The sequence below is a fragment of the Cylas formicarius genome, unplaced genomic scaffold, assembly GCF_029955315.1.
Source record: "Cylas formicarius isolate icCylForm1 unplaced genomic scaffold, icCylForm1.1 PGA_scaffold_10__41_contigs__length_53128322, whole genome shotgun sequence".
NCBI classification, from domain to species: Eukaryota; Metazoa; Arthropoda; class Insecta; order Coleoptera; family Brentidae; genus Cylas; species Cylas formicarius.
This window is the reverse complement of record NW_026844214.1, coordinates 32,585,518-32,603,787: the sequence shown is the minus strand read 5'-3', so window position 1 is coordinate 32,603,787 and position 18,270 is coordinate 32,585,518. Positions and strand designations below refer to the sequence as shown.

The 18,270-nt window shown below is 37.9% G+C and overlaps 2 protein-coding genes across 2 annotated transcripts; one reads left to right on the top strand and one right to left on the bottom strand.

Annotated features, from left to right (window-relative positions):
- The first annotated feature begins 8,719 nt into the window (after positions 1–8,719).
- Positions 8,720–13,133, top strand: LOC132707271 (uncharacterized). Its single transcript, XM_060679063.1, has 3 exons — positions 8,720–9,047; positions 9,105–9,600; positions 9,655–13,133. Exons 2-3 carry the CDS (start codon positions 9,114–9,116, stop codon positions 12,852–12,854), a joined length of 3,687 nt encoding a protein of 1,228 aa, XP_060535046.1. The 5' UTR covers positions 8,720–9,047; positions 9,105–9,113; the 3' UTR covers positions 12,855–13,133.
- A 1,985-nt stretch (positions 13,134–15,118) lies between these two features.
- On the bottom strand, positions 15,119–16,999 carry LOC132698068 (inhibitor of growth protein 5). Its single transcript, XM_060663922.1, has one exon. The coding sequence runs from the start codon at positions 16,813–16,815 to the stop codon at positions 16,003–16,005; it is 813 nt and encodes a 270-aa protein (XP_060519905.1). The 5' UTR covers positions 16,816–16,999; the 3' UTR covers positions 15,119–16,002.
- Between the last annotated feature and the right edge of the window lie 1,271 nt (positions 17,000–18,270).

Genomic DNA, 18,270 nt, shown 5'->3' with positions numbered 1-18,270 from the left:
TATTGAAAGCAATCGTTTACCATTCGCCGTGGTCGCCGAAACTGCGATCAAAGAAAACCAAACGGACTTTGTAATTTAGATACTGAGCGGTAACGTTTGGTAACCTTGCTCCAAAAATGTGTAGCTTATCGTTACCGTTAACTGTCATGGGATACAGCTGACTCCATTCTTCCGGCCAAACGCCACTGATATTGTTATTTTTAAAACAAACGTACGCTTCGATAACCCCATTGGGTTTATTTAAGTAGAACATATTTTGCACTACCGCTGTTAATAAAACATATTGAGCACTTAACAAAGCCATGTTTCTCACTATATTGAGGCGATTTAAATCAATGAACTACTTTTTATAACACTCAAACAAAGTGGACATTTATTTTGTGGAGGCACGGGTCCGTCGATATGAGTTCTACTATCCGATCGATTATAGTGAATAAAACAAGGCAAATGAGTCTGCAGGTCGAAATTGTTTTTCTGCTTGTCGGATAACCTATGCCACATAGCCAGCAAGTCGTAGGATTTCACGTATTTGATTAGGTATTCCGCGGGAAGCTCATCGACGTTGCTTATGGGGCGATTCATCACTTAACACTTGAGAATTAATTTTGATTTGCTCGCTTTGCGTTAGTCTGTTTTATATGTTGCCGCACAAAATAAAATTGCAAATTTTGAAAGCACATCTTTTTATTGTCATTTTCATATAGGAATTTTAGCATATAACCAATTGAATAATAATACAGAGTTTCGTAAGGCACACATGCGTAATCCACCATTCATATGAAAGGTGCACTGAGGTCAATCCAATTCAAATTTGAGCGGTATCAGCCAACTGTCGTCGAATTTTTCGATATTAACAATCAAAGGAAGGTGTAGCTGTAGTTGTTGGATCTTCGAAGTCAAAAAATCAATTTTCGGTTGCCCTCTGAGGTCCGCGGTTTCAACCAAACGCCTAACCAATTCGTCGATAAAGTTATAGTCTATAAGACCTGTACTATATTTTAATCCGTGGTGAAAACGCTCGAGCCAACGTACGCTTCGCTTATCAGCATGAGTCAACGTTAAAAAATCTCTCGGCGGCTTCATTATGTAGTGGGCCATTTGATTTCCGTCGTAAATTGCAATTTCTTTAGCGACGAAACCTTCACCGTCCTTCAGATTAAACCCTTGTATATCTAGTGCCACGATCCGCATGATGACAACTGTCAAAAATGTACTGTTTCGCCTGATATTTATGGCAAATTTTTTGAACATCTGCGAATCGGGTTTTTAAAATCCGTTACATTTGTTTTACTATTTTAGTAAGCGGATTGTAACTAAATACTTTGTCATGTAAAATGAGACAATAAACCGATGTATCCTTCTTGATATTAGCGCTAGTTTCAAATTCAATTCGCATTACCACGGAACCAGTTTGTAGAGACTCTCTTTGATGAGAACAATCGATGTGTGTAATGGGACATTTTTCTTTGAAATGCTGCGGTGTGAAAATTGGCTCATTGGACATCCCGTAATAAGAGTGTCTAAAATTAGCAAACATATCATACAGAGTCGAATACTTGTTTTCTTTAAAATTTAGGTTTAAATCATGGTACGGATATCGTTCCGAATTTAAAAATACTTTTATATTAGTTAAATCGACGTCATCAAATTGACTCATATCCTTTTCTACTCGACCTTTCCTATTTTCGTGGAAGGCGATAATGATATGACGCGGAGTTTCTAGTTTATTTGATGTTTTCACGGGCCACGTGTGAGTTGTGGTTTCAGGCAGAGATGAATATTCAATAATTTCCCAAGATCTGAAACCGATTGTTATCTCTTTATTAGACTCCATGATTTTCGTTAAAACAAGTTCTTCTGCAATATTTGTCATTATTTTTGGGATTTTCCAATATATCTTTTTAAGCGAAACTTTAGGTATTTCGGGAGTTGTGGTTTTTGGTTCATTGTCGTCTAAAAAAAGGACCGCATCTAAATCGTTGCTGGCTCGTATTAAAACTAACTCTTGCTTCATATTCAATACAATTTTTTGATAATCTTCGAAGAATCCTGATAGCATTTTCAACGGAATAGAGATGTTAAATTTTCCGTGATCGTCGACCATAATTCTGTCACTTGCATTTCGATTTGGAAACCATCCTGCATTTTGAAGTTTTATACTTTCGTTGGTATTATAGGAAAGATATGCTTTGAATGTTGATGCCAAACCAACGTTCCTGACTGCGTCCAAGGTGACGCCATTAAGTTCGTACCGGATCTCTCTAAAGAGAAAAGCAATTCCATTGTTAATAAACCTTAATTTTCCAGTGTACTTGTCATCTTCATTAGTAAGGACTCCCTCGATGTACAACACACTTTCACAGGGTAAAGTGAAGGAATCTAGTTCCTGAATTGGTATGCGTATTTCATCGTTATAGTCGAATTTTGAAGACACGAATGGTTGATAAGTATGAAACTCTGAACTTACGATGGAGTTGTCGATATAGAGTTTTTCGTTAACATTTAAAATTGTCATTTTAAGAGCACTTGGAATCCTAATGATTTCAAAAAGGTGCGGTTTGTACGTGTTAAACGTTGGCCGTTTCTAATGGCACTGGATTTGCAAACAATATTTCTCTTTTTATAGTTTTTTTTTTGTGATTGTACTGTAACCACTGATGGTTCTCTTATAAAAGTCCTGTTATATCTGGTAACCATTATTGCTTTTTTAAATGCAACCTCACTGTTATCGTTTTGTTTCTAAAATTAATAAGATCTCCGTCTTAGTCGATGATTTTTATAGTGATATTATTAATTGTCTTAACACTGATTGGAGAATAAAGTATAGGTAGGGGCGACTCGACTATTTTATACCCAGGAGCTACAGCCGGAAAAAACTGATGTATTATGTGAACCGGTTTACCATTACTGTATGAGCCAACACATATATTACAATCGACGCAAATAGCATTGACTTTATTAATATTTACTACTTTATCCGACTGTTCTGTAGTCGATGCTTCAACTACTCGCTTTTTAAATCCAAGCAGTCGACCTATGGAATCATTCGAGGAAAAGTCAATTCGTTTAGAACAAAAAATTGAACTCTTTAAAGTGTTGGAATTTGATTCCAGAATAAAATCGACCTTCTCTTTAAATATCTTTTTCACTTGGTTTTTGACGTATTTCTCGATATCTGTTAAATCGTACGTTCCCTCTGGAATAGTTATAACTTTCTCTCCTATATGTAACTTGTTATTACCGGGTTCAATATTTGGTATGCTCATGTACGTCTCGAAATCTGCTAGTCCCAAAAAGTATTCCTTATCATCATCTAAATAAATTGGCGGATTGAAATCGGCGGATAATATAGAAGTTTTCCCACTTATGGAAATCGTAGTGGACATTACGAATCTAAATTAATCACTGACGTTTCACTTTAACGGCATGTTATTATATAGAAATTTTAGTGACAGATGTCCGCAATTGTAAGAACTGGACTTTTGTTTGGTTTCATAAGTGTAATATATGTTAACATTTCCGTTAGAATTAAGATATTTAACTAATTCTACAGGCGGTTTCAAATTTCCGTAACCATCAAAGTAGAAAGCCTTAGTTTTGTCCTTTATGTAGCTGACCCAATGAGTTCCCTGGTTTTTCTCACTATCCAAGTTAACAATTCCGCATTCTTCAATTTTAATTTTTCGCGGTAAATTATCACGCATAAAAACGCCCCTGAAATGCGGAATTTGTAGTATTTTTGCATATTTTTCCAGATCGAAATTTGTCAAAGCTCTTCGAGGTAAATTTATTTGGACTTTTTTTTTCTCTTTTGGGTATTTTTCTCCTTCGACACAACACCGCCCTTATATGGTTTAATATAAAGACCTTTTCCTTCACTTCTACTGTTTTTAAACGGTTTTACGTATAGTCCTTTGCCTTGGGCTTCGATGGCTCTGTTATGACGTTCTTGTTCTGCCAACTGCTCTTTGGCCGCTTTAGCATCGTTTACTGCTTTCGCGATACCTGCCGCTCCTCCGCCTAGCGCGCCAAGTGCTCCCAATATCGGTAGTAAAAGAGGTAAAAATCCACCAATTTTATTAGGTGTTTTTATAATACGCTTTTTTTTTGCTCGCTTTCATTTTGCTTGCTTTTTTAACACCCATTCCCAATTTTCGCTTTCCTTTCATTACACCTGTTATGCCTAAAGCGGCTGTTTTTTCTCCAAACGAAGAGTCCTTTGCTTTAACCCTCTGCCAAGCTTTATCTTCTAAGATCTTGTCTGCTTCGTGTCTCTTTGTTAAATTGTTAGACTGAGAGTATGCTATATCGTGCTCTTTACAAGCAGCGTCTAAGGGATTTATACCTGGATCACCTCTATTTATTCTCTTTTGTAAATGAGTACCCGGTCCGCAGAATTGGTAACCAGGAATATGCAGTTCGATAGGAAGTTTGTTTATAAGTTTATTTACCAATCCTGAACCTTTCGCCCTGTTTCGATGTACAATCATGAGAGTGTTTGGAAATACTGTTTAAATATTTAGGAATTATGCTATAAATACTTTTGCAGGTTCTTGTTAATGCCTCAGTCGAAATGAAAGTTGTTAAGCAAGCCTTTTCTTTACCCGTAAAAAACCACGACGCAAGCTTGGTCCGCGAATTTCAAAAGCACGGCGATCTCTTTGGAGGTAGTTGCAAGAGGGCACTAATTGTAGGACCCTCAAATTCGGGTAAAACCAACGTCATGTTATCATTGCTCGAACATCCTAATGGAATTAGATTTGAAAACGTTTACTTATATTCCAAATCCCTGCAACAGCCAAAATACGTGTATTTGAGAGAACTGCTAAAGCCTTTACAAGAGATTGGCTTTTTTGAGTTTGAGATCGATGAGAATATCGTTTCTCCTCAGGAAATTAAACCCAATTCTGTTATAATATTTGATGATATTCCTTGTCACGACCAAAGTGTCATTAGAGATTATTTCACTCACGGTAGGCATAAAAACACCGATTGTTTCTTTATTTTTCAAGGATATTCTTCTATACTCAAGCGACTTATCAGGGAAAACGCCAACCTTCTGATTTTATTCAAGCAAGACATGATGAGTTTAAAGCATATATATAACGATCACTGCATGTTGGACATGTCATTTGAACAGTTTAGAAATATCTGTGTGTACTGCTGGAACGAACCTTATAATTTTCTTGTGATTGACAAAGATTGTGAGTTAGATAAGGGCAGATATAGGAAAAACTTCGATTCCTTCATTTATATATAATATCCCAAAATGGATAAACGCCTAGCGACGGAGCTAATAAAATCAAGAAACGCAGTTAGAGAAAAATATCAAAGGCTAAAACAAGCCGCAAGTGAATCCCAGACGCAACTCGAACAAACCTATAAACCGATAACTCAGCCTCTGCAGCAATTAATTTCATCAATAAATAAAACGGATATCAAACAAGAACCGTTTGAAGAAAAAGAAAATATTAAACATGAAGTGTTAACCTTGACGCCTACCAAAATAAAGGAGAAAAGAACCGGAAAAACCCCAATCTTACCTTCAGAATTGCCCTCATTTTTTGATACCTCCTTTCCGTCGATCCAACAACAAAGCAATGTTGTAGCTGAAAGTACGGGTCTTTCGGACAGCGATACTACGTTGGGAAATCTGTCAGATATTTTAGAACAAACTAAGCAAGCTATACAGGATTACGTCGACACTCCCGCTTACGAGCAATGGTTGAATGACTTTAATAAATTACCACGAACATACATTGATGACAGCGTAAAAGATACCCAACATATATTTGACCATAATTATGGTATCGTTCATGACATAGAAAACGATAATTTTTTTCTGGGCTTAACCCAAAAAGCTGTGGAAATTGTCGGTAAAGATGTGAAGGTACAAGGTATTACATACCCTGGGACTGTGGGTTTGTATGAGTTACTTTTCAAGAAGGTGCCGGTCGGTTTCAAATCGCAAGATCTAGATAATTATATGGATATACTGAAAAGAACAAACGCGTATCGGAGAAACCATGACCTTAATGGATAAGTGCAAGGAAATGCATCATATAAATATATAAATATAATTGGACCTTATTTACAGGAGCGAGGAATAACAAAAACAAAAAACCCGGTGAGACGACTAGCTGACGCATTTTCTAAAGTGCCTCCGCCTTATAGGACAATCAAAACTGGGACGGGGTTAACTTTAAAATCAAATAAAGAAAATACAGATTATATTTATTGGGATAATGTTAACGAGCTTGTCGATAGATTAAGACTGTTATTGGCATCTACTGCTGCGGGGCACACGGGACATGAGAACGAAATAGCTTCAATTATTGAAGAACTAAGAGAGGGAAAAGTTATCTTATAAAATAAGCACGACTGAGAGTTAGAAAATTATTTGAGTAACAACCGCTGTCATGACTATTAATAAATTTGGTACACACATTAATCACCACCTTAACGAGAAATACGATAATTCAATGAAGGAGTTGGAAAAACATTTATCCAAAATAGAAGTGCTTGAGAAGACATTTAAGAGCTATCAGGCAGATATCAATTCCCAAGTTAATAAACTTTTGCCACAACAAAACCGATATACACAATGGGTGAACAAATACAATACGAGTTTGGACCAAATAAATCAGTTAGCGACAACAACTAATGAATGATTTAAAATGGTGTTTAATTCAAATTGACGGGCAATCGACAAAGTAATGAGCAGTGAGAAAGCACAACTCGTCCGAGAGCTGCACAAGCCGGCACGCAGAAATTACGCGCGTCGCAGAACTATAATACGAGGGCTGGATGATTTGTGGCAAGCGGATTTGGCTCAGCTAGACCGATATGCGAAACAAAATAAAAACTTTAAATTCATACTAGTCGTGATCGATTGCTTTTCAAAATACGTGTGGTGTCGACCGTTAAAAACAAAAACCGGTGTTGAAGTTACCAAAGCGTTTACCCAAATTCTCAAAGAAGGACGCCGGCCGCAAAATCTGCAAACTGATCTCGGCAAAGAGTTTTATAATATCCATTTAAAAAAAATGACGGGTAGGTTTGACATAAATCACTACAGTACATATAGCAACGTGAAAGCTGCCGTAGCCGAGAGAGTTATACGTACTCTCAAGGAAAAATTATTTAGATATTTTTCGTTAAACGGCACCTACAAATGGATAGATGTTTTATCCTCTGTTGTCGAAAAATATAACAGTAGCGTGCACAGGACCACCGGAATGAAACCTAAAGAAGTGAACAAAGATAACGCGCGTAGTTTGCTGAAATCAGCGTACAGTCACTTGAAAATTGTAGGACCATCTAAACTTAAACTGGACGACGTTGTAAGAATCAGCAAGACCAAGCACGTGTTTAGCAAAGGTTATACTCCCAACTGGACCACGGAATTGTTTAAAATCGTAAAAGTGCAGATTACAAATCCGGTAACTTATCTGTTGGAAGATATGAAGGGTAAGCCTGTAATGGGCGCTTTTTACCAGGAAGAATTGCAGAAAACCGTTAACCCTGACGTCTATCTCGTCCAAAAGGTGTTGCGCAAACGAGGAAATAAGGTTCTCGTGCGCTGGTTGGGCTTGGACAAGTCACATGATTCATGGATCGACACCGCGAATATCCTATAAATTTCTTCTATTATTTTTGATTTTGTGAGCGTCCGAAACAGACATGGAACAAATTGTGTTGCCGGATAATTTTTTAAATTTATTGCAAGAGAATGGTTTGATGGGTCCACCGCCTTCGCAGCCACCAACAGATATTCCAAAACGTAAGCGTACTGCTGCAAATTCACGAGTTAAGAAAATAAAAATTGAATCTCTACCGCAAGCACAAGGAGAATGGTTCGAGGCGTTCAAAGATGACAACGAAAAAAGGATAGTTTGTGAGGCGTTCAATTTGAAAAACAATTTGGAAAATCAGCTGATGCAATGTGAAGAAGGTATCCAGCAGCTCGAAACTCAGATAGCAGTTGTTCAGGCCGATCTCCAAATACTGCGCTTACGTGCGGAAGAATACAAAGCAAAAATCGGATATTTCCAAAATTTGGCTCCAGGACATATTGTATAAAAATGAAAAAATATTCAGTAACTGTATTTTGATATAAAAATAAAATCGCGTTAAAATATTTTCATTTTATTTCAAATGTTAGCCAGGACGCTTTTGGTCAGATTTAAATTAGGTCTAAAATATCTATGGAACAGCTCTCGAACAGGTCTAGGACAGCCTTAAACAGACCCAAAACCTCTACGGAACAGGTTTCTACAGGTCCGACACAGATATGGACCATTTTGCTTCTTTAAACAGGAATGTTTATTTCGCATTGCGATCGAACAATTATTTTTGGTGACGCAAAGTATAACATACTGACAAAATGAAATTACGGAGTGAGATTTTTTTTTGCGTTTTTGTTCGCGTCGAAGGAAATGCGACGATAAACTCGATGTCGAAGGAAACGCATGCGGTAAGAATATCAAACGTTTCGATTAAACCATTTCTTGTGTCGCAGGAAAACACGTATGCCGTTCCTAAGCGGTCTAATATGAAAGTCTCGTTTAAAACATTTTTTTTTTGCGGCGAAGGCAGGCGACGCGATGATCTCACCCGCCAAAGTTTAGTTTAAACATTTCGCAAAGCGATGATGTCATGCATCCGCTGCCGCACACCGGCGACGGGGCGGGCAATGATATCAGCCAGTTGTCAAACGCGACGGCGGCGGTACGCCTGAGTCATCGCACACAATCGCGCTGCAATTTACATTCACGCCGCGACCAACGGTCGAGTTTCGAAGCGAAGCGGCCCCATACGACGACGGTTTGGTTAGGTTAGGTCGCTAACTACGACCAATTTTATCAGCGGGTCGCGTTATATTGCGCAATTCTCGCCAACACAAATCTTAATTATTCTGAAGGAACGTTCTCGAATGTAATTTTAAATTCATTACCCCAGAAAAATTGGCTTAATTAACAAGTGACCGCCGCCATAGTGAGACTTCATTCTTTGGATTTTTGTTTGTGTTTCACCACTTAAAAAAGGTAAGTGTCAAGTAGAGATCTGGAACAGTTGGAGAGTGAGACGCCTATTCCTCGCAGCAAATAAAAATGTTCACCTGCGAATATTGCAACCGCTTGTTCAGCCGTAAAGACCACCTGGCGAGGCACGGGGACTGTCGCGCAGCAGTACAAATTTGTGACGTTTGCGGCGGGATATACAAATCCGAGGGGGCTCTCCGACGCGTGGTGCAGGAGCCAGGAGTAGAAATGATACAGACCTCCTTCCGTAACCGCATAGTTACATACCGTCTGGCGTCCACCGTTAACCCTACCGACGTTAAGGGCTTCTTGGACCACCTTAGGTCCAAAATCCTTACGTTGGTAGAGTCGAACGTCCGACGCTACGGCAACGTAAAAGTCGGTATGGAGCTATTCGGAAACTTCCTCTTGCAGACGAAGGAACAAGAGGAGGTCAAGTCCAATATCAATACCAAATATCGGCTGGTGAGCGGAAACACCGATCTGGAGGAGCTATACGTCCAGTTCGTCGACATCTTGGCTACCAAAGCGTCCGAGTTTCAGGAAAGGGACAGCGGTATGATTCATAAAAATGTATATTTCCGAACTAATTTCTTTCTCTTTTTTACAGGCTGGGCGTTGGAGGAACTTCTCCATTTAGAAATAGGGATTAACAAGTACAATCCCCTAAGGGCGTCGTCCTATGTTAGCCTGCCCAAGGAAATCGAAGCCAAAAAAGCTGTTTTGAACTTGCAAAATACGGACGAAAAATGCTTTATGTGGTCGATCTTGGCTGCTCTTCACCCAATTCACTGGACAAATAACGCTAACAGGGTCAGTAACTATGTAGAATTTCAGAACGAGCTGGATTTTACAGGTATCGATTTTCCCGTTAAACTTAAGGACATATCCACTTTTGAACGACTTAATGAAATTTCGGTCAATGTCTATGGCCTCGAGAGAGTCTATAACAAAGTCCGTAATGATGTTGAGGTCGTTGGTCCTTTGCATTTTACTGAATCTCGTAAAGAGAGACATGTAAACCTATTATTAATTAGTAATGACTATGGAGAAAATCATTATTGTTTAATAAGAAGTATGTCTCGGTTGGTTTCAAAACAATTAACTAAAAGGTCCTCTACAAAGTTTTTATGCGATGGGTGTTTGGTTTATTTTTATAACGAAGAAAAACTAAAGCGTCATAAAGAACACGACTGCACTCACATTTCCATCAAACTTCCGACCACCGAATTGCGCAAGGATAAATACGGTAAAGATGTTCCCGCGAATAAGCTGAAATTTGAAGAATTTGAAAAGAAATTAAAAGTTCCTTTTGTTGTGTACGCGGACTTTGAAACAGTCATGACTCCTTTACAGGTGGAAGGCGAACCGAATCCCAACAAATCGTTTACCGTCAAAACTCATATTCACGAGCCTTACTCTTTCGCCTACTATGTCAAATGTGACTTTGACGATTCCCAGTCTACTTTTAAACAGTACAGAGGTCGGGGCGCACACAAAATTTTCATTGAATGGTTGGAGAGCGACTGCAAAGCGCTCTACAACAAGTTCATGAAAACTTCCGTGCCCATGACCACTCTATCGTTTGAACAAGAGACCGGCTTTCGAAACGCTGCGGCTTGTCACATTTGCGAGAAGCCATTTAATGCAGAGGACGAAAAAGTAAGGGATCATTGTCATATGACGGGCGAATTTCGAGGTGCGGCTCACTCCACTTGCAACTTGAATTTCAAAGTTCCGCGGCACATCCCTGTCTTTTTTCACCATTTAGGTTTCGACAGTCATTTATTTGTAAAATTTATGGCTGAAGAAGGGGAAAAGATCGATGTCATCGCCCAAAACAAGGAACGTTACATTTCCTTTACGAAACATGTCCTAGTCGATAACATTGAGTCGGAGAAAGGAGGCAAAGGGAAAAGGGTATTTTTAAAACTCCGATTTTTAGATTCATTTCGATTTATGGCATCCAGTTTGGACAGATTGAGTCGAAATTTGAACGATAGTCAGTGTCGGGAAGTCAACAAATTTTTTAAAAATGAACAAGAATTTCAACTTATTCGACAGAAGGGCGTTTTTCCATATACGTATCTAGATTCTTTTTCAAAATTAGACGAAACCAAACTGCCATCGCACGAGGACTTTTATGACTCCATGCGAAAGAGCAACATAACCAGGGAGGATTACAAGCGTGCCTGGACTGTGTGGAATTTGTTCAAATGTAAAACTTTAGGCGAATATTCAGATATTTATTTAAAATCCGACGTTTTACTTTTAGCCGATATTTTTGAAAACTTCAGAGAGGTGTGTCTGAAAACGTACGGTCTGGACCCGAGTCAGTTTTATACGACACCGGGTCTATCATGGACGAGCGCCCTGAAGGCGACAAAGGTCGAACTGGACCTGTTGACCGACGTGGACATGATACACTTCTTGAAGCACGGTATCCGCGGAGGAGTCAGTCAGTGTAGTGTGAGAAAGGCCGCGGCTAATAATAAATTTTTACCTAATTACGACCCTTCCAAACCTATCTCTTACGTCATGTACTTGGACGCTACCAATTTATACGGGGCGGCCATGTCACAATACCTCCCAACGGGAAACTTCGAGTGGTTGGAGGAGGGCAAAATTCAAAATTTAGATATTACGCGTATCCCCAACGATTCACCTAGGGGCTATATTTTCGAAGTAGATTTGGACTATCCGGAAGTGCTGCATGACGCACACAACGAACTGCCTTTTTGCCCGGAATCCATCGTTTCGCCAATCGCGAAAACCAAAATGAGAAAACTTATTCCAAATTTAAACAATAAACGTAATTATGTATTGCATTATAGGAATCTGCAACAGGCTTTAAGCAACGGTTTAAAGCTTGTTCGCATCCATCGCGTTCTTGTTTTCGATCAATCTCCCTGGCTAAAACAATACATAGACTTGAATACGGCGATGCGTAATACAGCTAAAAATAAGTTTGAAAAAGATTTTTTCAAACTTATGAATAACGCTGTGTTTGGAAAAACGATGGAAAATGTGGACAAAAGGGTGGACGTGCGGCTCGTTTCCCATTGGGAAAATATTGGGAAAAGGTTGGGGGCAGAAGCGTTAATCGCGAGACCTAATTTTAAAAATGTCGCCATATTTAGCGAAAATCTAGTAGCTCTCCAGATGGAAAGGACTAAAGTCGTATATGATAAGCCTATTTACGCCGGATTTTGCATTTTGGACATATCCAAGACTCTCATATACGACTTTTTTTACGGCTATCTAAAGGCTAAGTACGGCGACAAAGCCGTCTTACTCTACACCGATACCGACAGCCTCGTTGTCCAAATTTTTTGCGAAAATTTATACGAAGATATGAAAGAAAATTTGGACAAATTCGATACTTCTAATTACTCGGAGAACAACCAACACGGCATTCCTGTAAACAAGTCCGTTCTTGGTAAAATGAAGGACGAGTACGCAGGACGGCCGTTGTTGGAATTCTTGGGTACGGGAGCGAAAGCTTATTGCGTAAATGTGGACGGCAACGAGTTGACCAAAAAGGCCAAGGGCGTTGCTGACTCGGTCAGCCAGCGCGAACTTAGTCTCGACGACTATAAGCGCGCTGTCCACGAGGAAGGCACGCTAATCTTGCGCCAAATGTCTTCGTTTCGCTCACATTTACATGATATGTACGTCGAACTGAAAAATAAGGTGGCGTTGTCTTACGCGGATGACAAACGACATCTTATACCCGGCTCAGAGTACACGCTAGCTTGGGGCCATCGAAATTTAGTTGGTTCAAAGGACAGCGGGAAAATCACTGATTGATCGACCACCAGATATTTCTTTTGGCAAACTAATATGTTACGATTCCTTTAGATGATTGTAGTTTATATTTGTGTTTAATTTATGTATCTATTTATGTCCATATATGCTATTTATATATGCATATCGTTCGAATATATTTATTAATATGTGTCTATCCTGATGAGGTTTTGTATATGATTAATAAAACAATTTGTTCGATATTAGTGTCATTAAACGTCTTTTTCCCTGTTGCATTTTATTTAATCCGCAAAAAAAAATGTTGTCAATAAATTATTATATTTTAAGCGACCTCGACGACCTTTTATTAGTTGAATTCTCTTATCGTCGCCGCCGCCGCGAAATCGTCGTCGGCTAGGCTCGGCTAGGCTCGACTAACGTAGCGCGCGGGGTTCGAGGTTCGAATCCCCCGACCGCGCGCGACACACCGGTCGTTTTTTTCACCTCGCGCAAAAATACGTCAAAACAAAAAGGCACTAACGCAAAAACTACCCCTAGCGGGGCGAAATTGCCAAAAAGGCACTAACGCGAAAACTACCCCCTACCCCCCATTAAGGGTGACATCTGGCGATCGAAACCTGAGCTCTTAATGGGTGGCGACATCTCTCGTAGAATGGTCAAACTAATTTTTTTTTTCGGTTGCTTGGGAATCTGTAAATTTGCAATCACAAAATCTCCCCCGGGGGACGGGGGATGGTCAAGTCACGAATAATAACTACTAACCCTAGATAGCTTTGTTTAACTACACCACCTTAATATGAAAGCTACAAAAATAATGCAAATTTGATTGCTCTGGTTAATGGGCAAAAGAAATGCAACTTATGAATTCTACTATTTTTTGACCAATTAACATATCTTTAATTTTCCACATAGTTCTGGAGGCCACTTAAACAGACCAACTCGTTGACTTAGCCCTTTGGTAATGATATTGTTCTTCCCCATTGGCGCCATGGTTGCCAGATCTTGCCCATTGCAAAGGGCGTTGTGCGAAATGTTATGGCACTCAACCAACCATTGGGTATCAGCTACATTGTTCTGCAGCAGCAATCTGCTTTTGACGTTAAATTTGTATTGCTTTATTTTTTATGATATATTGCTACAAATAAAGTTGTTTTGTGTGGGATCGTGACGTCATTGCGGTATAGGCGCTCCCACCAAATTAGCGTAAATAAATGGCATAGATAAAAGTACTTTACCCATTGCGCGAAGCCAAATGTTAAGGATGATTTTTAAGTAACCTCAAACATTTTTTATTTTGATTTCATTTTCTTCTAAATATGCCTGGCATCCGCTGTGCAGTATTTGGTTGTAATAACAGTTTTGTGAATGCCAAAAAGAATGGAGATAACATCAAGTTTTTTCCATTTCCGAAAGCGGTTGACCTGACCACCAAGGCAATTCGCGAGGAATGGATTGAAAGTTGCAATCGGCTTGGCGACTTTAATCCAGACTTAACTCGTGTATGTTCCATACATTTTTCTGATCAGGACTTTAAAAGGGACTTTCAGAATGAACTATTGGGTAAGTACGAGTGTAATGTTATTGGCTGAGTATTATAAGGTAAAAAATACTAGATTTTAGACTAAAAATAGCTATGAAAATTCTGTAGAAATGATTTTGTTCTACATATTTATTATTTAAAAATCTTGTTAATTTAAAGTTTTCCAAGAATGAGATGTGGGGAAATTATTCGTTTTGCTATTTATCAATTGTGTTTCAAATATGTGTATAAAAAATGTAAATATTGATTCTTGTTTAAACTATAAAAGGTATTATAGGGATGTCATTTACTAAAAAAGCTAACTTGTAGTCTAATCCTACTGAGGAGTTCAGTTAAAATTAGGACTCTACTTTAAAAGATACATAACACATATGCCTAAATGAACCTCAAAATTCTTTTCAGAACATAATGCAATTAATTGTGCATTTTTTTTCTACCTGTTTGTAGGTTTGCCGTTAAAGAAAATGCTCAAAAAGACTGCTGTGCCTACATTGTTTCTAACTTCACAAAAACCACAATCAACACATTTTACTGCAGTTGGTGAAGGTGCAAGGTCAAACATTTATGGGGTTCCTCAAGTGGCCTCAAAAGATGGTGAAAAACTTTGTCCCAGAAATCTCAACTATAGAAGCCTTTATCATAAAATGTGTTTGTTGCAAAGGAAGTTAGCAGAAGTGGATAATTCTAGTACAATTAAATCCGAAAATGGAGAATCTACTCTTATAAAAAATAAGAGGTGGTTTCAACCTTATTAATAATAATAAAATTTGTTCTGCCCGCTGCAAAAGTGGTGTAAATTAAATAAGGTAGAATTGTCAGTTTATAACCATACTTTTTTTTTGTTTAAAACTGGTCTCTAAATCTTATTTTGTTGTGTGATATTGATATAATTACAGGAAATTGAAATTCATCACAACTTTTAAGATATCTATATAAATTAATAATTTATGAGAAAATTTGATAACTTTTATGTGCCCTAAGCCTGCATCTGCTCTACTATTCAATTTTTGAAGGTGCTTTCAAATAGTGCATATTTAAGTTCTATTGACAATACAATAATCATAATTTTTATTTAACCTTTCACTTTTTGTTATTATAGTTGATTATCATATAGTTAAAATTTGTTTATATTTAAAACATTATCATTATTATGACCTTAGAAAAATAAATCATTAGCTTGTTTATTCTGTTTATTATAATTAATTATTATGAGCCATGAAACTGACAAATGAGTTAATAACGAAATTTAACACAATATATTGTTTACCAGAAATGGATAATGGATAAGATCTCACTTGCCATTTTCAATGCTTACACTTGGAAATCAATTTAAAGACTCCTCCCTACCAAGATTGAATAAGTTATTTAATTAGCCTATAGACTAAGGACAACAAGTCAGAAACTAACCAAATAAAACAACAATATTACAAATTGTTTCGAAGAAAATTTATTTTTACACTAAAATATTAAGTGAATCACAAAATTAATAAAATATTTTACGATTCAAAAATATAAATTCCAATGTCTTGATTTTTAAATTATAAGACTAATTAACAAAAATAATAAATATTTAAGAAAAAATATAAAAACATATGTATGTTCATTGTGGTTTTATTAAATATTTAACTGGGAATGATCTTTTAGAAGTGACTATTTTTTTTTCCTATCTTGAGAACACTTTGGGCAATACCATTTGCCCTTAGGTTTGGTGGTCAATCCAACACAGGCAAAATGGAACCATTCAATGGGACAATCAGGATTATCGCAACCGATCATTTCTCCATAAGACACTTGATGGCACAGACAGTATGTTGGTTCATTGGGGTCAACAGGCATATCCAAAACGTCACTTGGATGAGCAATACCGGCCAGGCCAGGTAAAACTGATGCAACTGCTTCTGCAACTTCATTGGCACTAGCTTTACCAGAAGTGGCTCCACTTCCACCTTTATCAGATCCTACACCTTTTTGTTTTTTTTTCTTATTGCCTCTAACAGTTCCCGAAGAATCTTCCTCACTAGAATTGCCAGACCTTTTCTTCTTATCAGTTTTACTTTCTTTAATTTTCTTTCTACCCTTTTTACCAACATTGGGTTCTTCTGGTATTCTAGAATTTAATGCCTTATCTTGAATTTCAGATTCAAACCTAGCCAAGTCATTATCCAAACGCCTAATATGTTTATCAACAAGTTCGTAGGTCTGAATTGCTAACTGCACCTTATCATCACCCAGTTCTTTTGCCTTATTAAACATGTTTTGTATTTTATCTAATTGTTCTTTCCTTTGATCAGTGTTTAAGGATTTTAAATTTCGTAGATATTTGTCGGCTAGTGCGTCGATATTTTTCATAAGGCCTTGCGCCCTTTTGTCCAGTTCACTCATTAAATTGAAATTACGCTGTAGTTCATTAGGTAAGTGTTCTAGACTGTCCAGGTAGTGCTCCAAATAAAGCGCTGAGGTCATTGCGTTAGAAAATTACCTCTTATAAAACATATATTAATTTGATTATCTGCAATGACAACATGAGCACAAGCTGATGTTTTTCTTTGTTTTTTTTTTAATTTGACAGAAGCATAGTATATTGTTTAACATTTCATATTTGAAAAACAAAAATTCCCATCTAAGGTACATAATCTTATTGACTATATTCCCCGATTGAGGACTTAACCAGGGCTTAGCTAAGCTTTGTTTCAATACATAGCTGGGCTTAAAAAAGCCATTCCTTGTAAAGAATTAAGCTAGGCTTTACTAAACTTAAATAAACTTGACAACGCCGAAAAATTTCGGCGACAGAATGACAAACAAGCGAAAAAAAACACACATAGTATAAGCTGTCTTTTTTGAGGTTCAGTCGTGAGCATTGCACATGGAGGTTTAACCTCCGTTCACTCCCGATAGAATCCCTTGTAATCGTCCCCAAAATTTTAAAATCGGTTTCCGCTGTGTGGATCTAGTGTTTTTAGTTTTCAATGAATGTTTTACAGTTATAATCTTTGGCGGCCCCGTCGTTTTTTCGTGTTCACTCCGGTATGGATGCGGGATGGGCCCGGATGGCCTGCGGAGGAATCGGGGGAGGCCGTTTTTTTCAATCGGTTAAAAAATTTTGAATAGTGTTCCAATTGTTGTTTCCGCCCCACTCGGAGGGAGATGGATCCGGCCAGTCCCTTTATAAAGAAAACATTGAACTATATTCGTAAGTGGCCAAGTAATCATAGCAAACTTGGCCAAGAAATGTCATGGAGAAAGAGAACCTTTCTTTTTTTTTTGGTCAACCTTCAAAGATCAGTCTCATTCGCTAGAGATCTGAAAAACCTCAACATTTAGAACTTTAAAGTTTAGTCTCCTTCGCTGGAGAAGATCCGAAAATCTTCGACATTTGGAACTTCAAAGTTTTGTCTTCTTCGCTGGAGAAGATCCGAAAATCCTCGACATTTGGAACTTCAAAAATCAGTCTCCTTTGCTAGAGAAGATCCGAAAAACCTCGACATTTAGAACTTCAAAATTTAGTCTCCTCCTCTGAAGAAAATACGAAAATCCTCGACGGAAATCGGCAATGGGCGAATGATCCTAGTAATTTAGCCCAACATTTTTTGTGAAACGCATTAATGAATTGAATTTTGGTCAACCAGGTGAAGTGGTGTGCACAGTTTTACCTGGGTCTGAGAAAATTTTCATCTTTTTGGCGTAATTCTAGTCTTCAACTGAATTTTTCTGTCTGGGCGAGTTTTATATTTGGCTTGGTTTGATGTCGCAGTTCGCAATAATTTGGCGCTTTTCATAACATGGCATGTGGGGGGTAAAGAGCTCCCGGATAGAAACGATCGTAGCGTAGTTAATAGTCCGCAAATGATTTTGATTCCTTTCAAGCTCAACTAAACTTGTCCCAAGCTTCTACTTCCTCTAGCAGTGGTTCTTAAT